This window comes from Canis aureus, chromosome 21 (genome assembly GCF_053574225.1).
Source record: "Canis aureus isolate CA01 chromosome 21, VMU_Caureus_v.1.0, whole genome shotgun sequence".
In the NCBI taxonomy this organism is placed as follows: Eukaryota; Metazoa; Chordata; class Mammalia; order Carnivora; family Canidae; genus Canis; species Canis aureus.
The window spans coordinates 13,466,171-13,493,915 of record NC_135631.1 but is presented as its reverse complement, the minus strand read 5'-3'; the positions used below and the strand labels follow the sequence as shown (position 1 = coordinate 13,493,915).

Genomic DNA, 27,745 nt, shown 5'->3' with positions numbered 1-27,745 from the left:
TCCCTGGTTTTGAATTTAAACTGTTGTCCTTACTGACCTAGATTCTTAATTCTCTTAGATATTGTTGTACTTTCTTTAGTTTCAACTTACAGTTCCTTTGTAAATATCTTGTGAAAGATATGTAAATAATTTATTTTTAGCCTTCATTTCTAATCTGTTTTTTTAAAGCTATACATTGTCTTCTAAGTATGACTTTAACTGCATCTCATGGATTTTGATTTGTTATATTTTTATTGTCATTTAGGTAAAATTGTTTTCTAGTGCCTATTGTGATTTCTTCTTTGACTCAGCATTATTTAGAAGTAATTGTTTACTAGTCAGAGAACATATTTGATTTTAATTTTTTGTAAACTATTGAGACTTGCTTTCATGGCCCTATCTATGGTCACTTTTGATAAATGTTCCATGTGTCCTTAAAAAGAATATGTACTCAGCAACTGTTGGATATGATATTTTATACAAGGTAATAAGGTTAAGTTTGCAAATCATGTTCTTCAAACCTTATTAATTTCTTATCAACATTATTTACTTTTTTGGTGTGCCATGTTCTATCAGATAAAGCTTTATTGAAACAATAAATAAATAAATAAATAAATAAATAAATAAATAAATAAATAAATAAAATTGGTTGCCTGGTAAATGCCTTCATGAGTACCCATTAATCTTTGTATGTTTTGTTACACATCTTTCCTGAGGTTTCAGTTATCTAGTACATTCTTACATTCCTTCTGCAAGTGATAGAGGTGGTGATAAATACTTTCCGGTATCAGTTTTGTCCCACTCGTATGGCCTCTTAGCACTAAAATACTTTTAGTGATAGTGGTGATGGCAGAACCTACTTTATAATTTGTTCATGTAAAATCTATTAATATTGGGTTTTTGAAAAATAATAATTTAAAGCTCTAAATGTCCTTTTTGGTTCCTATGTATCTAAAAAACCAGCATGCAACCCATGAAGTTCCTTCTCATCAATCTCCATGCCAGATGAGAATTTCCAGAACTGTTTTTTAAATCAGGGCAAGGAGAAAAGAACAGGGCAGGGAATCCTTGGCTGCAAGAGCCAGCTTCAAAGAATTCAGTGTGCTGGGAGCAGCAGCCAACTGGGCGCGACTATCTGCACCCTTGCACCAAAGCCAGAGAACAAAGATGAAGGGTGAGGAAATGAAGGAGATTCTTGAAGTGACTTCCCAGGAGGAATCTCAGACCAGCCACACCCAGTCCCTTCATCTTGGTAAATAACTCAACAAAACTGCAAATGGGCTTAGCAGAGTCTGTGCAGAAACCTCTCCCACAGAGTGGGGATTTCTTCCTTATTGCTGCTACATGCAACTTCCCAGACCCGCGCTTGCCTGCAGGGGAAGTGTGTGCTCTCCCCAAGTCAGGGCATGTTTATCAGATGAACAAACAAATAGCAAATAGCTCTTGGGAGGGTTTTCCCTATTTCCTGGCAGCAGAAGGACAGCAGCTGTTGTATGGTTAAACTGGGGATTTGGCCTTTTAAATATAGTTTTAAAAGTTTGTAGTAGAAAAATAAAATAAAAGTCTGTAGTAGAAACACTCCTTTCTGTCCCTATCTGATGGTTAAATTGAAATTTGAACTGTTCCTTCCAAGACGTGATCTTATTGGAAATGCACTGTAAATGAGCATGGCACATCCAGTCATCCAGCAGGCATTCATGAATTTATTCACCCAGCATTTAGAGCACCAAAACCAAGCAAAGGCAGTGAATGAGGATTCAGAGAGAAAATATGTGGTCTCTGCCATCAAGGGAGTTAACGATGATACTTATCACAATGACACAAGCAGCTGGCATTGATGGAGCAGTTATTATGTGCCAAGATTACTAACTGCCTTAATCTGTTATCTCACTGAGTTGTCACAACTTTGAAGTGGTATACTCTCCATTTTATAGATGAGAAAACTAAGGCCTGGAAAAAGTAACTCGACCAAGGTCACACCTAATAAAAAGTTCACCTGAACCCAAGGCCACTTAACTCTAAAAAGGTTTTCTCTTTAGGGTTTTATGTGAAGCTTGACACTACAAATCCAGGTGATATCTTAGGAAAGAGATTCTATATTTGCCAATAACTATATATAAGATGTGATAGAAGAAGTGCCATTAGAGAGCTCACTTTTGAATGGAGGTAAGGGAAGGCAAGGAAGAGAGGGATGTGATAATCACAAGGACTTTTAGACATGTTACTTGAGCTGGGTCTACCTGAGAATGGGCAGAAATGTGACAGACATGCAAGAAAATTCTACGCAGAAAAGCAAAACAAAAGTGTGCAAGGGGAAAAGCATAGGAGTGTTTGGGGGGAAAGCAAGTGTTTTTGTGTTGTTAGAGGCTAGGTTATGAGTAGGAGAGTTGCAGTTGGAAAGGCTGAGGTTAGAACATGAGTGGCCTACAATGTAAGGTAATGGGATTCATATTTCCTTAGGAGGCAATACAGAACTATGGACATTCTAAGCAGGGATGAACAAGCCCAGAGCTGTGCTTTAGAGAATTATATTTATAAAAGGTTTTGCAGTAAGTAATTCTCAAGCTTTAATGGTTATCAGGATCACCTGCAAAGCTTTTAAAATGCATGGGCCCCACAAAAAGTTCCAGAGCCACAGGAACTCTCAGAAACTGCTCTTAAGTGTGGAGAATGATAAAATCACTTTGGAAAATCTGGGAATATACGCTAAAGCTGAACATACACATTCCCAGCAATCTCACTCCTAAGTACATACCTAACAGAAATCTATATACCAAGAGATGTATAAAAGTAGGGTTACAGCACATTGTACCAGCCCCAAACTGAAAACAACCCAAATGCTACTTACTGTAGGATGGATGAACTGTGGTTTATATACAAAATGGAATTCTGTATAACAATGAGAAAGAATTGTAGCTAAGCCCAACAACAAATGAGAAATATAAAATTGAGCAAAAGAAGCCAGATACAGAAGACTACATGCTCTATGATTCTAGCTACATAAAGTTCAAAACCAGGCACAAAACATTATGGTGATAATGATATGTTAGAGGGGATTAATGACTAGAAACAATCGTCTGCCGTACTGGTAATATTCTTTATCTTTATTTGGATGAATATAATATGTTTATTTTATAGAAATCTAATGAGCTGTACATTTATCATTTTGCTTTCTCTACATATGTTACATTGCAAAACTTTTTTTTTTTAACTTAAAACATTAAAAAAAAATAGCATAGGGCCCAATCCAAAAGATTCCAATTAAATCAGTCTGAGATGGGGCCTCGGCATCACTACTTTTTTTAAAGTTCCCTAAGTGAATTTGATATGCAACTAGGATTGAAAACCACTGCTGTAGAGCAAGGACTGGAGCAGAGAAAAAAAACTTCAAAAGTTATTCAGTATTTCCCACACTTAAGAGATAATAAGAATCACCTGAAATGCTTGGAAAGAGAAAAAGAAAAGAAAAGAAAAGAAAAGAAAAGAAAAGAAAAGAGAAAAGAAAAGAGAAAAGAAAAGAGAAGAGAAAAGAAAAGAGAAAAGAAAAGAGAAAAGAAAAGAGAAAAGAAAAGAAAAGAAAAGAAAAGAAAAGAAAAGAAAAGAAAAGAAAAGAAAAGAAAAGAAAAGAAAGAAAAAGTCCCAGATCCCTCTCTTGCTGACTGATTTAGCAGGTTGGACATGGGATCAAGGAATCTGTCTTTTTGACAACCTCTCCAGTGTTGGGTTAATTAGGACAACCTCTCGAATTAATTAGGGTTCTAATTTAGGGTCAGGTGGCAGCAGTGTGAATGACGAGCAGGTTATGCCAAGCAACATAAAACTGGAAAAGATTAAATTTTCAACACTACTTATACTTGCTTTTATATACTGCCAGCTTAAAATCCACCAAAACAACCAAATTTGAGTACGGTTTATTAAATTGACATCTTTAACCTAAGGTGGTTTCATTTTGATTCATAGTGTGTAAGTTTAAATTAGTCATTTACTTTTGTTTCTAACAGAACCATGAAATCAAGAGATTTCAGAAGCCTAAGGAACACCATTCTGTTTTCTGGTACATCTACTTTAGAGAATGGGTTTAATAACATCTCATAGTATAGTCTCACTTCAGCTTAACTTTTAAAAAAAATCCTTGGCTATATTTTCAAAGAACTTCCAAATTCCAGTTATTGTCCTTCAAAGCATGAAATACATAGTAAAGCAAGTACTATACTTCCCCAACAATAAGAATCATGATTTTTAAATTTTAAATAAAAGATGCAATAACTATATTTTTTTCTCTTGAAGACAGGTAAAATGGAATTTAAATTTGTAGTTGCCTTTCTTCCATCTGTAAAGCAATGAAAGATCACAGACAAATGTAATACATTCTTATGCCTTAACTCTTCTGATCACATTTTAGGCTTTCAGGAAATCACTCATTGTCTCAGAAACTGAAACGTCATATGTATTCATTTAGCATCAGAGCAAGAGCACTTGATGCTAATGGCAGAGTATGTGACTGAGAGAATGCCTGAATTTATCAGTTGGGTTGGAGACATTTGACCCCAATTTAGGGGGCTTATTTTTTATCAATATGATGGGGGAAGTGTTGGAAGTACTTCAATAGTTTTCAAACCAGAAGACTAGAATTCTTCAGAGGCATTTATAAGGTTCTACAAATGTTTAATTTTAATATTTTTATTACTAAAACTATATCTTTATTTAAAACCTATGAAAAACACAAAATAAATGCACACTAAATCTTTCACATAGTAAATTTTATTATATAGATACATCCAACCTATGCTTTCAGGTTAACTCACTGTGGAGCTTTTCCTGCTCCACAATATATATATATTTAAACCTGTAAATATGCCACTGATTAGAAACCTTTTTATCTGCCCTGCTTGTTTTCATTTCTTTTTAATTCAAGACTATATTGACATAAAGGCTGAGGTTACATAAAATCTTTAAATTCTTCTGGGTGAGAGTACAGATGTTAACAAGTCCTCCTCTTACTTGCTTCTATACGATGTGGTTATGGAACCAAACAAAGTAGATTATTTTATAAAATGTTTGATAATTACAAAATAAAAGTCTTCAAGTGTTAAGATACTAAAATGGTAAAAATGTAGTCATGTTTGAACTGGGACTAGAAAAGTAATGGTAGAAAAAATTTATGGAGTAGTGGATCATACAAAGGCAAGGCACTAAAATGTCCTCAGATGTTGTGTTAGATAAGCACTAGCAGTTAAAATCAGGCAAGCATTTTTTCAAAACACTATAGGATAAATATTATACAAATTAATATGGACTGTCAATTTTATTAGGATAAGACTTTTAGATTGTAGACTTTTCAGAGTTATTTGCAGAGATGTCAGTAATGATACCAGAATTTATTCTTTCATACTAAAGTTTTCTAACCGACATAAGGGAACTGTCAGAACAATAGTCAAATAAAATCAATTGCTATTACTTCTACCTTAAATAAATTTATTAAATACAGGTTTATGAACTTGGAAATCTTGCCAATATGTTAGATAAATCAAATAGTTCAATGACTTACAACATTGCCATACTTATAGCCTCAAATAAAATGTTAGTGATAAATCAAAACAGAATTTGGACTCAGCATGCAAAACAAAATTAATTTTTCTGTGCTGAAACTGTGAGTAAAAAGATGTCCTTGATATTAATCTGCTTGAGCTGCCATAACATTACTGCAGACTGGATTGTTTAAACAACAGAAAGGTATTTTCTCCCAGTTCTGAAGACTAGAAGTCCAAGATAAAGGAGCTAGCAGGGGCAGTGTCCCTACACGGCAAAGAGAGGACACAGGCTCTCTGATGTCTCTTCTTATAAGGACACTAATCCTTTCAGATCAGGGCCCTACCTTAATGACCTCATATAACCTAAATTATATCCTTATAGGCCCTACGTCCAAATGTAGTCACCCTGGGTTAGGGCTTCAACATACGAATTTTGGGGCATACAATTCAATCCATAGAAGCTTCTGAGATATTTCCTTTTAAGAAATAACATCACTAATCAACTCATATATAATGTTTTAAGACATATTTATTTTTCCCCACATAAAAAGGTTTTAAACTAGCTGGGACAATTTTTAAAAAATATTTTATTCATTTATTCATGGAGACATAGAGAGAAGCAGAGACACAGGCAGAGGAAGAAGCAGGCTCTCTGCAGGGAGCCCGATGTGGGACTTGATCCCAGGACCCCAGAATCACGACCTGAGCCAAAGGCAGATGCTCAACCACTGAGCCACACAGGTGTCCCTCGCTGGGACAATTGTTTTTTATTTTTTATTTTTTTGACAATTGTTAATTGATTTCTCCAAAGTGATTATTCATCAATTAGGAATGTGAGCAATTGTCAGACACATTATTTGCTCAGCTTTAACAAAAATAATTTACTATCGCTCCTTTTTTGAATATTTAGACATATAACTAAACTAATTCAGTTTAACCAAAATACAAACAAACAAAAAAACCAAAACCTGATTAGATGTCAAGATGCTAAAAAACAAAGCTCTAAGTATCTGCAGCTAATTATCTGTGTGAATCACAATTTTCTTGACAAGCTTTTATATCAAAACTAAATTTTGGAAAGCTTTCCCCCAACATCAGGAACAAGACAAGGATGCCTGTTTTTGCCACTTCCACTCAACACAGAACAGAAAGTTCTAACCAGAGCAATAAGGTATGAAAAAGAAATAAAAGACATCCAAACTAGAAAGGAAATGGTAAAACTGTCTTTATTTGAAGATGACATCATCTTCTGTGTAGCAAACCTTAAAAATCTCTGTCACCCAAAAACATACACATTATTACAACTAATAAATGAATTTTGCAAAGATGGAGGATAAAAAATCAACATACAAAAACCAACTACATTTCCATAAAGTAGCAATGAAAAGTCTGAGAAGGAAACCAGGAATAACAGTTCCACTTACAACCGTGTGAAAAGACTAAAATACTTAGGAATAAATCTAACCAGGAAGATGAAAGACTTGCATATTGAAAACTATAAAACACTGCTGAATGAAATTAAAGAAGCCTTAAAATAAAATGGTGTCACTTAGGTTAAGGTCCTACGTCAGTAAACCAAAACTGGAATACCTAACCTAACTGCAGTTTCAACCCCCCCCCCCCCAGGAATGTAACTTATAACCAGTCAATATGAAAATTATCTGGCCAGTATGAGAAAATTTACTGATAGGCATCTTCTATTCCCCTTAGGAGGGTGACCCTTGCCTAAACAGTGGAATCTTCACTTATAATTTCTTTTTTTTCTGCTCCCTCTTTAGCTTTAAAAACTTTTCTTTTTCAGTCGTTTGATGAAACTCTCCTCTACTTGCTAGATGGGATGCTGCCTCATTCATGAATCTATTCTTAAATTTTATTTATTTATTTTCAAGAAAGTACATGCAAATGAGGGAGGCAGGGTAAAGGGGGAGGGAGAGGGAAAAGCAGACCCTACACTGAGCATGGAGCCTGACTCAGGGCTCAATCCCATGACCCTAAGATCAAGAACTGAACCAAAACCAAGAGATGGATGCTCAACCAATTGAGCCACCCAGCACTTCTATGAATCTATTAATAGAGCCAATTAGATCTTTAAAATTCACTTGGTTAAAATAAATAAATAAATAAATAAAAAATAAAAAATAAAATTCACTTGGTTGAGTTTTTGTTATTTAATAGAAAAATTAACATTGTTAAGATGTCAATAGTAGGGATCCCTGGGTGGTTCAGCGGTTTGGTGCTGGCCTTTGGCCCAGGGCGTGATCCTGGAGACCCGGGATCCAGTCCCACATCAGGTTCCTGCATGGAGCCTGCTTCTCCCTCTGCCTGTGTCTCTGCCTCTCTCTCTCTCTCTCTCTCTCTCTCTATGTCTATCATGAATAAATAAATAAAATCTTAAAAAAAAAACTAAAAAAAAAAAAAAAGATGTCAATAGTATCCAAAGAAATCTACAAATTCAACACAATCCCTAACAAAATCCCAACAGACTTTTTACCAGAAATGGAATAGGTGATCCTTGAATTTATATGGAGTCGCAAGGGGCCCTGAGTAGTCAGAACACTCTTGAAAAAGAATTAAGTCAAAAACTCAAACTTCCTACCTTTGAAACTTAGTATAAAGCTACAGTACTTAAAACAGTATGGTATGGCATAAAGATAGACATATAAACCACTGGAATAGAATAGAGAGCCCTAAAAAAGCCTTCACATGGTATGGTCAATTGACTCTCCACAAAGGTATCATTCACTGGGGAAAGGACTACTCAACAAGTCTTTCCAGCAAGTGGTGCTGGGGAAACTAGGAAGTTGACCTATAATTTGTCTTTATATAAAAATTAATTCAAAATGCATCAAAGACCTTAAGAGCTAAAACTATAAAACTCTTAGAAGGAAACAACCCAACATCTTCATGACACTGGATTTGACAATGATTTCATAAATATAACACCAAAAGTGTTGAGAACAAAAGAAAAAGTAGATAAATTGGGCTTCATCAAAATTAAGACCTTGTGCATCAAAGGATGCCATTAAGAGGGCAAGAAGACAATCTGCAGAATGAGAAAATATTTTCAAATCATTTATCTGATAAGGGATTCATATCCAGAATATATAAAGAACTCCCACAGCTCAACAACAAAAAAACAATGTTATTCAATGGCAAAGACTTACACATTTGTCCAAAGAAGACATAGAGATAGCCAACAGATATGTGAAAAGATGTTTAACATCATTCATCATCAGGGAAATGCAAATAAAAATCACAATGAGATATCACCTTACACCTCACACCTGTCAGAATGGCTAAAATCGAAAACTCAAGAAACAAGTTGATGAAGATATGGATTAAAAGGAACCCTTGCACACTGTTGTTGGGAATGCAAATTGTTGTATCCACTGTGGAAGACAATATGGATGATCCTCAAAAAATTAAAAATAGAACTGCCCTACAATCCAGTTATCACACTACTGGGCATTTACCCCAAGAATACAAAAACACTAATTCAAAGGGATATATATATATATATATATATATATTCCTATGTTTATTGCAGAATTATTTACAATAGCCAAATTATGGAAGCAACCTAAATGTCCATCCAAAGATGAGTGAACAAAAATGATGTATATACCTATATATGTACACACACATACACAAAATAGAATATTATTCAGCCATAAAAAATGAAATCTTGCCATTTTCAAACTAGAAAGAATTATGCTAAAGGCAATAAGTTAAAGACAAATACTATATTTCACTTACATGTATAATTTAAGAAACAAAACAAAGGAGCAAAGGAGGAAAAAAGAGAGACAAATCAGGACACAGACTCTTAACTGGAGGAAATAAGTGAACCAGATTAAGAGTATACTTATCTTGATGAGAGCTGAGTAATATATGGAACTGCTGAATCACTATATATTTTTTTAAGATCTTATTTACTTATTAGAGAGAGAGAGAGAGAGAGCGCACAAGCAAGGGGAGCAGCAGGCAGAGAGAGCAGCAGACTCTGCTGAGCAGAGAGCCTGATGTGGGGACTCTATCCCACGACCCCAGGATCATGACCTGAGCCAAAGGCAGATGCCTGACTGAGCCACCCAGGCGTCCCATGAATCACTATATTGTATACCTGAAACTAAAATTACACTCTATGTTAACTACACCGGAATTAAAAGAAATTTTTTAAAACATAACTTGTAAGAAAAAAAAAACACCAAAAACCCAATAGCCAATATGAAAAGATGTTCAACCTCATTACTCATTGGGGACATGCAAAACAAAACAATGAGATACTACTTTATACCCATTTGGATGCCTTTTATCAAAATTACAGGAAATAGCAAGTGATAGCAAGTGTTGTTGAGGATCTGGAGAAATTGGAACCCTTGTCAATTTCTTGTAAAAATGTAAAATGGTGAAGCCACTATGAAAAACAGTATGGCAATTCCCTAAAAAAGTTAAACATATAATTATGATCATATGATCTAGCAATTCTACTCCTAAGTATATGGCCAAGAATCAAAGACAGGGACTTATACAGATACTCATACACCCATGTTCATAGCAGTGTTATTCACAATAACCAAAAGGTAGAAGCAACCCAAATGTCTGTTGACAGATGAACGGATAAACAAAATATGATCTATACATACAATGGATAGAAAAGAAAAATTCTGACACATGCTACATGGATGAACTGTGAAAACATCACGCTTAGTGAAATAAGCCAGATACAAAGGGACAAATATTGTATAACTCCACCTATATGGGATACTTAGAATAGTCAAAGACATTGAGACAGAAAATAAAATACTGATTATTTGGGGCTAGAGGAAGGGGAAATGGAGAGTAATTTTTTAATGGGTAAAAATGTTTCAGTTTGGGAAGATGAAAAAAGAAAAAAAAAAGTTGGCTGCAATAGTTGCACAACAGTGTGAATGTAGTTAATGCCACTGAACTGTGCATTTAAACATGATTAAAATGGCGGTGCTTGGATGGTTCATTCAGTCAGTTAAGTGTCTGCCTTCGGCCCAGGTCATGATCTCAGGTTCCTGGTATGGAGCCAGTGTTGGGTTCTCCCTCTGTCTCTCCCAATCCCCTGGTCATGCTCTCTCTCTCAAATAAATAAAATCTTTAAAAATAGGCAAAAATGTTAAATTTTATGTTATTTGTAGTTTATCACAAAAAAAAAAAGATTTCTGCATTTAAAAAGTGGTTAGAATGGTAAATTTTATGTTATGTATATTTTACCACAATCAAGGGATAAGTATATTTTAAAACCCTTAGTCAGAGTTTCAAGACAAGATGACTTCTAAAGTCCCTTTCAATTCCAAAATTTTTTGAGACATCAAGATAACAAAGAGAAAAGAGAAAGAGAATCTAGTAGAGGAATAAGTTCCTGACTCCTCATTCTGAATTAATAGTGTAACTCTACCTTTCAAATGATTATAAATGAACCAAGAAGTTCTAGCAATGGTAGCAAACTCAAATGCCTACAGAGGCCAGGCAGGAAATGTAAGCAGATGAAGCAAGGCAGCTGGGGATGGTGGTAAATCTGAGGCTACCACATGCCCTGTCTAAAGGGAGCAGCTGTACCTTCAGCCTGGCAAATTGCCTTTCTATTGGAATGTGGACATGGTATTGGGATAATTTTCTATTCTTTAAGTGAAATTGAATTGAGATTTTTTAATAAAGATTTTATTTATTTATTTATTTATTAATGAGAGACAGAGAGAGAGAGAGAGAGAGAAAGAGAGAGGCAGAGACAGGCAGAGGGAGAAGCAGGCTCCATGCAGGGAGCCCGATGCGAGACTTGATCCTGGGTCTCCAGGATCATGCCCTGGGCCAAAGTCAGCACTAAACCACTGAAGCACCCGGGTTGCCCTGAATTGAGATTTTTATGTTAAATGTTGGCATCTAATTATTTCTAAGTAGGCTCCACACCCAGTGCAGAACCCAATGCAGAGCTTGAACTCACTATCCTGAGATGAAGATGTGAGCTGAGATCAAGAGTTGTACAGTTAACCAACGGAGACACCCAGGAGCCCCCCAAAATTATTTTTAACATTGCTAGCCAAAGAAAACATAACTGCAGGCCAAGGCACGTGTAGTCAGCTGACTGCTAGTTTGTGATTTCTTTCAGAGCATAAAGGCACAATTCGGAATACAAAAGAAAAGGAGGTAGTACTAGTTAGATCCTCACTAATGTTTATTTTTTTATTTTTTAAAAAGATTTTATTTATTTATTCATGAGACACACAGAGAGAGAGAGAGAGAGAGAGAGAGAGACAGGCAGAGGGAGAAGCAGGATCCATGCAGGGAGCCTGATGCGGGGTTCGATCCTGGGACCACAGGATCACGACCTGGGCCGAAGGCAGGTGCCAAACCACTGAGCCACCCAGGGATCCCCAGATCCTCACCAATGTTTAAAGTTTGCATGCAGATCCTGGGATGCATGGGTGGTTCAGTTGGTTAAGTATCTAACTCTTGACTTTGGCTCAGTACTGGATGTAGAACCTGCTTAAGATTCTGTCTCCCTCTTTGTCTTCCCCTCCTCCCTCACATTCTCTCTCTCTCTCAAAAATGAAAAATAAAAATAAAGTTTGCATACAAATCAAGATCTAAATCTTTTAATCTTTATTTGGAAGCACCAGAGGGTACTAAATATTATTTTAATCAGGTGTCAACTGTTATTGTATAGTTTGAAGGGGTCAGTTTTTAGTGGGGCACTTTGAATGTGAAGTTTAGTGCCTTGCCTATAGTAGGTGATCAATAAGGAGTAGCTAGCTATTGGGATGCCTGAGTGGCTCAGTGGTTGAGCATCTGCCTTTGGCTCAGGGCACAATCCCGGGGTCCTGGGATCAAGTTCCATATCAGGCTCCATACAGGGAGCCTGCTTCTCCCTCTGCCTATGCCTCTGCCTCTCTCTCTGTGTTTCTCATGAATAAATAAATTTAAAAAAAAATAAGGAGTAATTGTTACCATTTTAAATCAAGGCTCCTACACAAAACTGAAAAGAGTATAAAGCTCTTTTCAAAACCAACCTTATGGGATCCCTGGGTTTAGCGCCTGCCTTTGGCCCAGGGCACGATCCTGGAGACCCGGGATCGAATCCCACGTCGGGCTCCCGGTACATGGAGCCTGCCTCTCCCTCTGCCTATGTCTCTGCCTCTCTCTCTCTCTCTCTGTGACTATCATAAATAAATAAAAATTAAAAAAAAAACCACCCTTACCCTCTAATATAAGAGAAGATAATATAATTTATTTATTATTCACAGATTATTGAATAGTGACTGGGAAGTGGTGAGCCTTCATATTAAATAACAAAAAAGAAACTATATATGTTAGGTGCTAAGAATATAGTTATTGGCAAAACAAACAAGGTTCTTGCTCTCATCAAGCTTACAGTTTAATAAGGGAGATGGACATTAAGTAAAGAGTCATCCAAAAAACACTTAGAAACTGTAACAAACGGTATGACTAAAAAATACGGGATGATTTTCAAAAGAATAATGAAGGATCTAATTCAGATAAGGAAGAGAGGGGCAAAAAAGATGCTTTAAGGAGCTGACCTTTAAACTGAGCGATACAAGGATAAAGAGAGGTTAGCAACCTAAGGGTATTATGCATGGAGGGTGAAGAGGGTTGGGTGGGAAACAAGGTGGTGACAAAAGCATTCCGGGAATCCTTGTGTGACATGTGTGATAGTCCCAAATAACTGAAATAGAAAAAAATAAAGGAACATTAAAAAGAGGGAAAAATTAAAGTTACTGGAGGTAGTGAGGTGAATGACTGGAGGTGACATCACAGGTCAACGTTCTCCCTGGAGAAAAGGTTTTGAAGAAGGAAGTAAAAATGGAAAAAGAAACTTAGAATTGAGAAGATATAAGTAAAACGAGAGATAGGCACCAGGAACTGAGGATTCAAGAAGTTGTTTATTGGCCACGGCAGGTTTCTGGAACACACACAGAGCCATGGAGCTCTGGTGGGAGCAGGTACAGAGGACAGGCCAGGGAAAACCACAGGACTGAAGAGATTACATGGAAGGATTTTTGTTTATTTGTTTAAAAAATGACAAAAGTAACAAAAGTTCTTTAATATTTCAAACAAGACAGTCACTCACTCTTGAAGTAAACACTGATAATCCTCACAGAATGGTTTTTAGTGGTGAGGATGAGGATTAGTAACAGAAAATCAGGTGGAAGTTTGAGGCAGTTATATACAGAAATCAGACCAGAAGCTTTATTTCAACCTTAATTGTCTGCATTTTCCCTTGAGATCATTTTAACTACCATAACATTAGCTATTTTAGGAAAAATCATTTTTATCATATGATTATAGAGACTGACTGCAAATCTCTGATTCCGAGAGTGTGATCTTCTGCCTTTCAAAAAAAAACGCAAGGATTTTTTTTCCCCCAAATCTCTGATTACAGACCACAAACTCCATGAAAGCAGGAATTTTAGTTCCACTTACTGCTTTATCACTAGCAACTAATACATATATGTTTGTTGAATGAATGAATATACCTAGACTATGAAGACAATCACAGTGAATTCAGAACAAAACATAAAAAGTGAAAGCATTGGGGGAAAAAGGGGAAAGGAAAAAGAAAGGGAGGAAAGAAATTGGCAATATTTTAGATTCTGGCATTCATTCTTGACTCTTCTCTCCTACACCCAATCAATCCCAAATCCAGTCAAATCAATCTTAAATAGCTCTTTATCTCCCTGCCACTTCCTGTTCTATTGTATTGGCTTCTAACTGATCTTGTCAGCTGCCTTCCTTTGGATTTTTCCATGCTTTTGCCAATCTCATATGTAAAAATACCATACAAATTGCTAAGATTCTACGGACTGGCTGGGATGATGTTTTTTTCTTATGTACTAAGCACCAGCCACAATTAACTTCTTACGGTGTCCTACAGGAACCATGTTGTTTCATATCATCATACTTTCAAAAACCTTGTTTTTTTTCTTGTTAGAATGTACTCCTTATTTGTTGAACAGCTTTCTACTACTCCAAGATCTATCCCAACTGTCTATTTTATAGCCTTTCCCAACCCTGCAGAACTATTTCCTTCCTTGTACCATCACTGAATCTTATACACAGCTTTAATGATCACTTACACTCTGGGGAAACTATTTCTAGACTACTTTACTGGAATGTGAGCTCCTTAAAGGCACATATTGTCACTTACTCAGTTGTATTTCAAGCACATTACACATTGTCTGATGGAGAACACATTAAAAAAATAATACTTCCTCTTGTCAGCTTTCTGGCTTCTTCAGCAACGGTGTTTTCACTTACTAGATCTTCTTTAACTTTCTGAATCTCAGTTTCATATTCTGTGCAGAAGTGATAATAAAAGTATCTACCTAACACACACGATTGTTGTGGAGAAAAATTAGATATTCCGCATATGAGACAACTTCATAAATGTTCACTGCTATCATTTTCATTTTTGATATTGTATTTTTTATGTCTAGAAATCCCATTTGGATCTTTTTAACATCTTCCATTTATCTCCTAATCATAGTTATGTTTTCCTTCACACACTTGAGCATATTTATACAATTTATTTATTTTATTTTATTTTTATTTATACAATTTAAAATAACTAGAGGTCCTTGTTAGCTACTTCTATTATCTCTGTCTCTTTTGGGTCTGTGTTTCTACTGATTGATTTTTTTCTCCTGGTTATGGGTCATACATTCCTGTTTCTTCTAATGTCTGGTAATTTTTAATCTGATGTCAGACCTTGTGGATTTTATGTTATTGAGTGTTAGATTTTATTGAGTTCCTTTAAGGAATACTGAATTTTGTTCTGGTATTTAGCTAAGTTAGTTGCAGATAGACCAGTTTAATCTTTTGTTTTTAAGCTGCCAAGGGCTCTATCCAGTGTCAATGCCTTTTGTACTTTGAGGTTTCTCCGCTTTGGCTGGTAGCAGTATGAACTATTCCTAGCCCTGTGTATAGTCCAGGAATTGTTTGGCCTACTGTTTTCTGGTGCTTCTTTTTCCAACCCACACATGTGCAGAGTTTGTGGCCAGAGATTCAAATACCCACTTGATGCTCTCTGGAGCTTACTAAGCAACTCCTTCCTCTTTGGTACTCTGCCCTGCAAATTCTGGCCACCTTGGCCTCTCCAAATCCCAATCTCTGCCTCCTCAACTCGGTAAGACTGCTAGGCTCTTTCGATCTCCTCTCCCGTACTGTTGCTTGGCAGTTGCCTCTTAAAGTCCACAGTTCCAGATTAACTGTTCAATGTCTGGAAGAGTTGTTTTAGATACGTTGTCTGATTTTTTAGTTGTTTATGGCAGGAGGACAATTCCCTAGTAAGCACTTCTTTATGGGCAGAAGAGGAAGTAACTCTCATTCTTTTATTAAATGGGGAAAAAATTACATACATATATATAAATTACACATATATGTATATATATTATATAATACATATTATACATATATATTATACATATTATACATGTACATATTATACATATATATGTATATATTATGTGTATATATATATAATTTGTAAAAGCACAAAGCTCAAAATTAAATTCCAACAAACCGTAAAAATAAACTGTGGACAATAGCTCTTTAAGCCAATATCCCTAAGCAGAAGTAAAGATTTACTTCAGGGAATTTTAATCTTTGCCAGACTCGGGAAATTCAGATTAAACTTGCACACTGAAAGAAATACCAAGTGAGAAGTTGAATTTTTAAAGCTTGTTACATATGAATAGATAGATCTTTTTGCTTCCAAGATTCTAAAGTTGCCTAGAGAGCAAGAGGTTTACTACAATCTTCATGAGGTTATTTGAATTTCAGACACAGGAAAATTAGCATCATTCAGTACTCAGTCATGCAGAAATGACACTGCATCCCTAAACTTGCTAAAAACTGGGATAAATGATTCCTTGCCAGAAGGGATCAGGTCCTTAGTTATCTACAGGTGGCTTCATTTTTAGATATGTTATGCTGGAACTCTGCTCTTCTTTTGCTGTTTCCCAGAAGACCTAGTTTCTTCTTGATAATTCTAAAATATGTACAAGATGTTCTAAGGAAGTCATCTGCAGAATAGCAATATAGAATCAGGTCCACTGAGTAGGAGTCAGGTACGTGACATTCTAATTGAAAAAATAGAGCTTAATACTTTCTTTTGGAACTCTGCCTCTGAGTATTTTTGCTTATTCTAGATTAAAATTGGGGACTGACATGCTCCGGGACTGAAAGATGTTCTAAATTTTCCCAGAAGAAATTGAGAATATATTAAAATGATTTAACTAAAGATTTTAGGATCATCTAGATGCAAATGTTGTATTTAGTCTTTTAAGAAACCAGAGGCTGTCTGATTAAGAAGTATAACAATAAATATCCAGGATAAAATCCAGATCTTGTTTATGGCACAGGAAAAACAGGGAGAACTTGGAGCTGCTTCCTCTTAGCAGCTGGATGAATCACTGGCAGCTGCTGTAAGAAAGGTAAAGAAACCAAAAAAAAAAAAGAAACCTATATCTGCTCAGAGTCCAAATGCTATATGGATCCCTTGTGATAGTAAATAAATTCTGGAAGAGGGCCTACTTCCAAATCAGGAAAAGGATTAAAGAGATCTAAAGACTGTCTATAGCTATCTCCATGTGCCTATTCCACAAAAAAACAGCTCTAGCTGTAAGTACCATTATTCAATATAGTGAGCATTCAATAAATATTTGCTGACCTGGGAAAGGATTGGGAAAAATAGGTTCTGATGAAATACTACAAACTTTACCTGTATACTTAGAGCTCCCAGTTTTGTTTACGTAGAGACTGATGGGTTAGTTTCTCTGAGGTAGTTCACTTAAAATTGAGTGAACTAGTGCATACAGTCTAAAAAGATGATGCTATTCTCAGTACACTAAGTATTTATGTTCAGTAGTGTAATTGAGATGGAAAATCTTTTGAGTTACGTGTCACAGAAGCCATTATTGGTGTAATAAAAATAACTGAAATATCATATTAACATATTAGCAAGTCTGAGTTCCATTTCCAACTTTCTTTCTAATGTAGTCTGCAACCCTTCTATGAGTTACACAACTTATTTATAAAATGGACATACCTTACTTATTTCTTAGGATAGTGGAAATGATCTAATAAGACACACAGTGGAAAGAGTTTTAGAAAAAAAGTCTTGGCAGCTACTGCTACTTTATATAGAGGGAGTGTACCTGTTTATGTACTATACCCTCGGCACCAGGAACACAGAAGTCTACCAGAAATACCTGTTACATGAATGAGGAAATAGTCTAGGTCTTCCTCTACTTTAAGTTATGATCACTACAGAAACTGCCTTTAAAAATACTTATTTCAATCAGTGTTTTTAAAAAGTATTTTCCTTGGAATATAATCAAAGATGCCAAATCAACTGTAAGCAAATAAAAGATGACTTGCATTCTCTAGTGCATATAGCTCTTCTCTCAAAGATTTTAAGGTGAAATGAAAATCTTACTTTAATAAACTTTATTCTACTTCCCCAAATCTGTATTTCTAGGAACTAGCCTGTACTAACCTGTATTGCCTGCTTCTTGATAAAGCTTTTTAATTGTGTACCCAAGAAATTTCAACTTTTCAAAAACTTAACATGTGAAATAATTCACATTAGTCAAAAGGCAGAAGCAACCCAAGTGTCCATCAGCAGATGAACAGAGAAATAAAATGTATACATACAGTGGAGTAATCGGGCTTAAAAAGGGCAGAAATTCTGACACATGTCACAACATGCATGAATTTGGAGGACATTACATTAAATGAAATAAATCACTCACAAAAAAGATAAATATTGTATGATTCCACTAATATGAGGTACCTAGAATAGTCCAATTCATAGAGACAGAAAATAGAATGGTGCTTGGTAGGGGCTGGAGGAAGGGAGGAATGGAGAGTTATTGTTTAATGGGTACAAAGTTTCAGTTTGAGAAGATGAAAAAGTTCTGGAGACAAATGGTAGCAATGACTTAAGAAGACTGTGAGTGGGGCAGCCCCGGTGGCGCAGCGGTTTAGCGCTGCCTGCAGCCCAGGGCGTGATTCTGGAGACCCGGAATCGAGTCCCACATCAGGCTCCCTGCATGGTGCCTGCTTCTCCCTCTGCCTGTGTCTCTGCCTCTCTCTCTAGCTGTGTCTCTATGAATAAATAAATAAAATCTTAAAAAAAAAAAAAAAAAAAAGAAGAAGACTGTGAGTGTACTTAATGCTTCAGGACCATACACTTACCTGGAAATTTATCACAAGTCTTCTCGCTTACCTTACATACCAAGCCCTATCACCAAATCCTGTAGATTCTATCTCTGAAAGTGCCCCTTCCATGGATGCTGCCTTAGGTCTGGCTCTTATTATCTCTCACTCCTGCAAGTCTCCTAACTATGCTCCCTGCTTCCAGACTCACCCTCTAAGTAATATCTTTTTTTTTTTTTTCTTTTAGAGATTTTATTTATTTATCTGACAGAGAGTGAGAGAGCACAAACAGGGGGAGCTGCAGAGGGAAATGAAGAAGCAGGATCCCCACAGAGCAAGGAGCCCAACACAGGGCTTGATCCCAGGACCCTGGGATCATGACCTGAGCTGAAGGCAGACACTTAACTGACTGAGCCAGTCAGTTACCCACCCTCTAAAGCCATTTCTCTACTGTCTTTCAAATGACTGGAACTCATATCATCACACCATTCTTCAGAATAAAATCCTTTAACCCATAGAACAAAATCCAATTTCTTTTTTTATGGCAAAATGGTTTTTCAGGACCTGACTCTCCTATTCCTTCACAAGCTTATCTCACAAACCCTAACCCCTAACCCCCTTCACAAACTCTAGTCATTCTAATTTTCTCATGGTCTTAAATATTCCAAGTTTTTTATGCTTCTACACCACAGCACATGCTCTACCTCCTTCTTTCCTTTATCCATGTAGAAAACTCCTACTCTTCCTTCCCAAATTAGACCAAACAACCAGTTCTCAGGAGAGCCTTCTCTAATCTACTTGCTCCCCTTTCTCTAACATTAGTGTCCCATCCTACCTCCACACTCCCTCAGGAGTTTCCTTCTTTGTATTCACATCATTTCTTCAATTTGCTGCATGGTATTTTAATATTTGCCAAGAGCAAAGGCTCTGGAACCAGACTGCCTGTGTATGAATCCCACCCCAGCATTTGCTGTATAACCTTGTCAAGTAACTCAACTCTTGTGATCTATAGTTTCATTAGTTATAAGATGGGGCTTATGGTGTACCTACCATGGAGAACTGTTGTGAAGAGTAAATGAATTACCACACATAAAGTGCTCAGAACTGCACTTGGCTTCTAACAGACATCATTAGTGATGTGATGCTCTAGTAATGGTGACAGTATCTGTGACACAAGATGATAGCTCCTCAAAAGTAAGGTGTTCACAGAGCCTCAAACATTACTTACTCCAACAAGATTTATAGGAACAAAAGAAAGACAGAGGGTTGGAAGGAAGAAAGGAAGGCCAGAAAAGAATTTGGGAAGACTTACCGCCATTTTTGCCCACAGTTCGGAAGCATCTCCAGAAGGCCCGTAAGAATGATGCCCTATTGTGAGGGGTGGCTTGGATGAAGCTGAATTCCCGAAAGAGAATGTGAGTTCCCTGACATACACTGTTAAAACTGCAAAGAGAAAAATCAAGGAATCATCATTAGATGATAAGTTATGGAAGGCTAGAGTCAGAATGAAAAATAAAAAACCACATAGAACCTTGCCAAAAAGGAGGAAAATCTTTTTTCTCCAACAGGACTCTGAACTATAGAATAGACCAGGTCTTTCAATGAAGAAATTCCTTCATATAAGCATATCCTTCTGAAAACTCCAGGAGTCCAATTCCTCTGAGTGGTTGTTACCTCCCTCATATACACACTGAGGGACTTTTAATCAGTCAAGGGAGCATCTCAAATAGAGGGAAATCTTTCAGTTTTTAACTGGATGACATTGGCACTTGTATCTTTTTGGAGAACATTTCTCCTACCACATTTGGAATTATGTTTCCTTAATGATATTATTTCTGTACTCTCTCTGACCTACATCAACTGCCATAAGAACAACATGGCCCATGAGGACATAACTGGATTGTCTGTTCCAGTTTGGAGGTGATGGATACCTTTTTAACAATAACCTCAGAGGCAAATCCATGTGCCAAAGGATATGAAAGGCTTAAAATAGAACATTAAGGCAAATAAGAAGAACAAGGGTAGAAAGTAGCCCCTGAATGAGAGTATGAAGCAAAGTCCCAGGGCCCTAGTGAGTCATTGTTCAAGCTGGGCTGGAGAAGGGGAAAAAATATACTCCATTGCCTTTGGGTTCTTCTGCCAAAGAAATAAAGGCTGTAGGGCCTGGCGTAACCTAAAAATGGAAATTCCACCAAAGAGTAGGCAATTATCCAGTAATCATCACAACTAAAGGCAGAGTTCAGGTTCCAGAAAACTCCTAAATTCCCTGAACAAGTAAATCACGAGTGGAAAATATGTTAATCTTTGTAGAGAAGCAGGCATTAAACTGAAGATGGCAAAGCAATAAAGACAGTGGAAATTCCAAATGCCACTTTTTACTTACTGACCTTTAAAGTGAGGGAAAAGCCGAATCTCTGAACTGAACAGGAAAAAATTTTAGGAGTCATCTGTTCCATTTTCCTTTTCCCTGACCAAATTCTGAGGGAAGTATCTAACCTGTCTTTAACATACAGCATGTTATCACTTAAGATAAAGTTAGCCTCTTCCTGTTAATATTAACAACACTGTATGAAAAAGCAAATTACATACTCTTCTTCTCCCCATGGAAAACTAGTGTAGAAATCTACTTCTGAGACACTATGAGGAAGCATGAGGAAAACATCTGGTAAAGAATTAGGTTGGAAGAGAAATTTTTAAAAAGCAAAGAAAGCGTTAACCTAGCCATGCAGTTTGCAAGCTGTTGTCTTGAGCAAAGGAAAATGAAAAATAAAGCAAATGAGCTGTTAAAGGTAAATGGAGTAGGTCACATTTCTAGCAAATGAAGTCTAAAATGATAGTAATCTAGTTTAAATTTATGAAACTATCCAGGAAAGAATTAGTCCCAAAGTATGCTTCATACCCCCATGGGAAAAAAGCTGGTGTCTAGGTCATAGTCTGGGCTGTAGAGAAACTATACTAGTGAAATTATATCCTTAGTGTAGGTTTCTAAAAATATATTTTTTAGGGGCACCTGGGTAGCTCAGTGGGTTGAGCATCCCAACTTGTGGTTTCAGCTCAGGTCATGATCTTAGGGTCATGATCTCAGAGTTGTTTGATTGACCCAGCATTGGGCTCCATGCTCAGCGGAGAGCCTACTTGAAATTCTCTCCCTCCTTCTCCCTCTGCCCCACCCCTTTGCTTGCCCGCACCCACGAACGTACTCTCTCTCTCTCTCTCTAAATAGAAACAAATAAATCTTTAAAAAATATATATACACATCTTTTTTTTTTTTTTTTTAATGATAGTCACACACACAGAGACAGAGGCAGAGACATAGGCAGAGGGAGAAGCAGGCTCCATGCACCAGGAGCCTGAAGTGGGATTTGATCCCGGGTCTCCAGGATTGCGCCCTGGGCCAAAGGCAGGCGCTAAACCGCTGCGCCACCCAGGGATCCCCACATACGCATCTTTTTTAAAACTAGGGAATAGGGCAGCCCCGGTGGCGCAGCGGTTTAGCGCCGCCTGCAGCCCGGGGTGTGATCCTGGAGACCCCGATTGAGTCCCACGTCGGGCTCCCTTCATGGAGCCTGCTTCTCCCTCTGCCTGTGTCTCTGCCTCTCTCTCTCTCTCTGAATAAATAAATAAGTCTTAAAAAAAAAATAAAACTAGGGAATAATTTATGCATTGAAGAATTTGGTTGAGACTCATTATACAGATTAGAATTTACATAAGAAGTTATAAAATATGAATGTTAAAAAACAAACTGATTGGCCAAGGACATACAATATATACAATATTGAATACAAAAAGATTTATAGTTGTATTTCCACTACTCCCTTAAAATAATCCCTACCAAAAAAATTTAGCTGGTCAGTATGGAGATCATAACCACTTAAAGAGTTTACAGATAATATAATCAGTGAAAATTCTTTTAGATAAGATGGCTGTAATGAAAAAGCAGAAAATACAACATATTGCTCAAAGCTTTACTACTTCTCAACCTGAAATAACTTTTCCCTACTCCATCTGTTAAAATTCTATCCAGTTTTTCAGGACCATCTTAAATGCCACATTTTGCATGAAGTTTCTTCCTGATTCTACACTCATGCCCAATTCCCATCATGCCTCATGTATAACTCTCTAAAGGTACTCACAATCTGCTGCCTTTGAAAAAAAGTTACTGGACTTTTATCCTCTACAGAACTATCAGTTCTATGGAGTAATTAGGCTGTACTCATTTTGGTCTCCATCACATCAACTAACACGTAGTATATATGACTCCATAAATCCCTTTGGTAGTTGATTTAGAAACATTAGAAAGAATAGATAAGTAATTCCAGGTAGAAAGTATCAGATTTATATTTGTAGTCAGCCACACTAGAAATAGTGAAGGTCAACATTTTATAAACTTTTTAGAAGTCCAAGACTTTGGTCTGATATTAGTATTGTAATATGGCAATACCAACTTTGATTAGTATTTGCCTGGTATATCTTTTCCTATGTTTTTAATTTTGATCCTCCTGGGTCATTTTGGTTTAGATATTTCTCTTGTGAGTAGTATATAGTTAGATTTCTTTTTTTTACCCAATCTTACAGTCTCTGTATGAGTTTTAAAAATATATATTTAATTTTTGCCATCTTCTTATGTCATTTCTGTGAATTATTTTTCTTTGACTTGTTTTTCTTTTCCTGCTTTCTATTGTATTAGGAAAGTTTTTTTTCGGGGCAGCCCGGGTGACTCGGTGGTTTAGCGCTGCCTACGGCCGGGGGTGTGATCCTGGAGACCCAGGATCAAGTCCCACATTGGGCTCCCTGCATGGAGCCTGCTTCTCCCTCTGCCTGTGTCTCTGCCTCTCTTTCTCTCTCTCTCTCTCTCTCTCTGTGTCTCTCACGAATAAATAAATAAAATCTTAAAAAAAAGGAAAGTTTTTTTTTTCTTTTCTTTTTTCTAAGATTTTATTTATTTATTCGTGAGAGACACACAGAGAGAGGCAGAGACATAGGCAGAGGGAGAAGCAGGCTCCATGAAGGGAGCCTGATGCAGGACTTGATCCCTGGACCTGGGATCATGCCCTGAGCCAAAGAGATGCTCAACCACTGAGCCACCAGGTATCCCTCTTTTCTTTTCTTTTTTTAAGTTTTTATTTATTTTGAGAGAGAGAGAGAGAGAGCAAGGGGCAAGGGCAGAGGGAAATGGAGAGAGAGAATCTCAAACAACTCCACAGAGAATGGAGCCTGAGGTGGGGCTTGATCTCATGACTCTGAGATCACGACCTGAGCTGAAATCAAGAGTTGGATGCTAAACCAACTGAGCCACCCAGGTACTCCTTTTTCTCTCTTTTTTAAAAAATATTTTATTTATTTATCCATGAGAGACAGAGAGAGAGAGGCAGAGACACAGGCAGAGGGAGAAGCAGGCTCCATACAGGGAACCCGATGCAGGACTCAATCCAGGACTCCAGGTGACACCCTGGGCCGAAGGCAGGCGCTAAACCGCTGAGCCACCCAGTGATCCCCTTTTCTTTCTTTTTTAAATTATTTCCGCCCCCCTCTATTAGATTGGAAGTTACAAAAGAATCTATAACTTCTTAAAATTTCTTTTAAAAATTCAATATGCATATTTAGCCACACACTTTTCATTTTTTTAACTGAAGTATGGTTGACATACAATGTTATATTAGTTTCATATGTATAGCACAGTGATTTTGACAATTCTATATATAATACAGTGCTTACCATGATAAGTATAGTCACCATCTGCCACCATCAAAGTTACTACAGTATTATTGACTATATTCCCTACACTATACTTTTCATCCCTGCAACTCATTTATTTTATAACTGCAAGATGGTACCTCTTAATCCCCTTCACCTATTTTGCCCATCCTCCACCCTCTCCTCTCTGGCAACTATCAGTCTGTTCTCTGTATTTATGAAACTGTTTCTGTTTGTGTATGTCATGAGCATACTATGAAGGTACACACACAAGTTATGTCTTTCCGCACTGTCAACTTTATGTAGTAGTCATAAAGCAAGGTTAACATAATTATAAAGCAGGTTCAGGATTCCAAACTCAATGACATTTCACCATCTGATTAACTTGGCTTCTTACATGGCACACAAAGCAAAACACAAGACCTAAGTCACACAACAAACAAGATAACACAAAGGGTAGGAAGTTAACGAACCAAACGCAAAGTCAGTCTGTGGGTGCACAGTTGAAATAAGGCCTCAGTCAGGTCCAGATCTGCTCTAGGCACTTTCTGCTTATTCTGTTCAAGCAGTGGAGGATCTCAGTTCTGTTCAGAGATGAATCAGGAAGAGCCTTTGGCAGTGGCTGCCTTTTTTAAGTGGTCATACGTTGAGGGGTCAGTGTCTGGAGAGTCTACAGTTTGCTGCAAAACCCCTCCTTTTTAGAGGGATTTAATGAGCTTAAAAGTTTTTGTTTTTGTTTTATTCATGAGAGAGAGAGAGAGAGAGAGAGAGAGAGAGGCAGAGCAGGGGGATGGGGAGAAGCAGGCTCCATTCAGGGAGCCCGATGTGGGACTCAATTCCGGACTCCAGGATCACGCCCTGAGCCGAAGGCAGACGCTCAACCACTGAGCCACCCAGGCGCCCCGGATTTAATCAGTCTTGAGCCCCTGGAGACCTCCTCTGCATTTGCTTGTTACCAGTTCTGGGGTGTTGTCAGCTGGTGTGGTCTTGGTGATATCTGATAGCTTTAGAACCCTTAGCTTCTTGCATCATTGCTGGACATAGGCCTCTGCTTGACATGAGAGACTCCATCTTACTCTCTATAGTGTATGTGTGTTTGTTCATTTGTTTTGTTTTTAGATTCCAAATATAATTGAAATCATATGGTATTTCTTTTTCTCTGAATTATTTCACTTAGCGTAATACCCTGTAGGTTCATCCCTGTTGTCAGAAATGACAAGATTTATTTCTATTTTTTAATAATAAAAATAATTTTTTTATTTTTATTTATTTCTATTTTTTAATAATAAAAATAATAAAATTTCTATTTTTAATGGCTGAGTATAATATTCCATTGTATATATAAACCATACCTTCTTTATCCTTTCATGTACTGATGGACACTTAGGTTGCTTCCATATCTTGGCTATTCTAAATAATGCTAAATAAACATGGATGCATATATCTTTTCAAATTAGTAGGTACACATTTTTAAAAATATCAAGTCGCTCGTTATTTTTATTCCTCTCCAAAGCAAGACAAGAACCAAAGCACACTCTAATTAACTTATGAGCACTTTTCTTATCTTCTGATACTATTTTCTAGAATTTGACTTCTGTCTTATTAAATTGAAAAAATTTTAATATGGTAAAATGCTTGTAATACTTATTATTTTAATCATGATATTTATCATTTTAACTACTGTAAGTGTGCAATTCAGTGGCTTAAATACATTCACAATGCTGTTAACCATTACCATTACCCATTCAGAGAACTTTATCATTATCCTCAACAAAAATCCTATATACACTAAACAGTAATTCCTCCTTCTACCTCCTAGATGTTGGTAACCTCTACTCTACCCTCCCTCTCGATGCATTTGTCTATTCTAGGTACCTCTTATAAGTGGAGCTGTACGGTATTTTGCCCTCACTTTAAAAGTGACTGACTGACTTATTTATTCATTGATTCATTCATTCATTTATTTTAAAGAGAGAGCACACACACATGCCCACAAGCAGAGGGAGGGGCAGACAGGGAGGAAGAGGGAGAGGAAGAGAATCTCAAGCAGACTCTATACTGACTGCTGAGCCTGATGTGGGACTTGATCCTATAACCTCAAAACCATAACCTGAGCGGAAACTAAAAGTGACCACCCAACCACCTGAGCCACCAGGTGCCCCTGGCTTATTTCACCAAGTTTTTAAGGTCCACCCATGTTGGGATTAATAAAATTTCATTCCTTTTTTTTTAATTTTTATTTATTTATGATAGTCACAGAGAGAGAGAGAGAGAGAGAGAGAGAGGCAGAGACACAGGCAGAGGGAGAAGCAGGCTCCATGCACCGGGAGCCTGATGTGGGATTCGATCTCGGGTCTCCAGGATCGCGCCCTGGGCCAAAGGCAGGCGCTAAACCGCTGCGCCACCCAGGGATCCCCAAATTTCATTCCTTTTTAAGGAAAAATAATATTCCGTTGTATGTATATGCCACATTTGTTTATTCATTCATCTGCTGATGAACACATGGATTTTTTTCTACCTTTGGCTATTATGAATAATGCTTCTATAAACATTGGTATACAAATATCTCTTCTTCAGATATCCTGCTTTCTTCTGTGTATATACCCAGAAGAGGAATTATATATTTAATCTTTTGAGGAACCACCAAACTGTATTCCCCAGTAGCTGCACCATTTTATATTCTCACATCAATGCAAAAGGGTTCTAATCCTCACCAAATTCTTTTCCTATTTTTTTTAATAATCATGGTAGTAGGTGTGAAGTAGAATCTCATTCTGGTTTTGATTTGTATTTCTTCAATGAGTAAGACGTGCTGATCATCTTTTCATGTACTTATTGCACATATGTATATCTTCTTTGGAGAAATGTCTAAGTTCATTGCCCATTTTTTAATAACTTTTTGTTGTTGAGTTGTAGGAGTTCATTATATATTCTGGGTATGAATCCCTTTTCGGATATATAATTTGAAAATATTTCCTCTTATTCTGCAGATTGGCTTCTTGCCTTCCTGATAGTACATTTTGATGCAAAAAAGTTCCTAATTTTGGGGATCCCTGGGTGGCTCAGCGGTTTGGCGCCTGCCATTGGCCCAGGACGCGATCCGCTTCTCCCTCTGCCTGTGTCTCTGCCTCTCTCTCTCTCTCTCTCTCTCTCTCTCTATCTATCACAAATAAATAAATAAATCTTAAAAAAAAAAGTTCCTAATTTTGATGAAGTCCATTTTACTGATTTTTTTCTTTTGTTCCCCATGCTTTTGGTGTGATAACCAATTACAATGCTATAAAAACATTTGTTTTCTTCTCATTGTTTCATAGTTTTAGCTCTTAAATTTAGGT

General features: G+C 37.0%; 1 protein-coding gene and 1 long non-coding RNA gene across 10 annotated transcripts in view; one reads left to right on the top strand and one right to left on the bottom strand.

The window, feature by feature from the left end:
- The window catches only part of CSTPP1 (centriolar satellite-associated tubulin polyglutamylase complex regulator 1), a 199,516-nt gene that overhangs the window by 93,076 nt on the left and 78,695 nt on the right, over positions 1-27,745 (bottom strand). For 3 of the 6 annotated variants that reach the window (XM_077863107.1, XM_077863110.1, XM_077863111.1), the window contains exon 3: positions 20,029-20,159. The exons of 2 other annotated variants lie outside the window; for them this stretch is intronic. In XM_077863107.1, the coding sequence (XP_077719233.1) occupies positions 20,029-20,159 (131 nt within the window). Of the gene's footprint in view, positions 1-20,028; positions 20,160-20,247; positions 20,415-27,745 lie in introns of those variants that run through there. One more of the 6 variants, XM_077863108.1, reaches the window with a different exon arrangement.
- The window catches only part of LOC144292587 (uncharacterized), a 79,825-nt gene continuing 68,358 nt past the window's right edge, over positions 16,279-27,745 (top strand). For 3 of the 4 annotated variants that reach the window (XR_013359978.1, XR_013359975.1, XR_013359976.1), the window contains exons 1-3: positions 16,279-16,624; positions 16,919-16,990; positions 20,047-20,131. This is a non-coding gene — a long non-coding RNA (uncharacterized LOC144292587). The remainder of the gene's footprint in view (positions 16,625-16,918; positions 16,991-20,046; positions 20,132-27,745) is intronic. The other variant, XR_013359977.1, reaches the window with a different exon arrangement.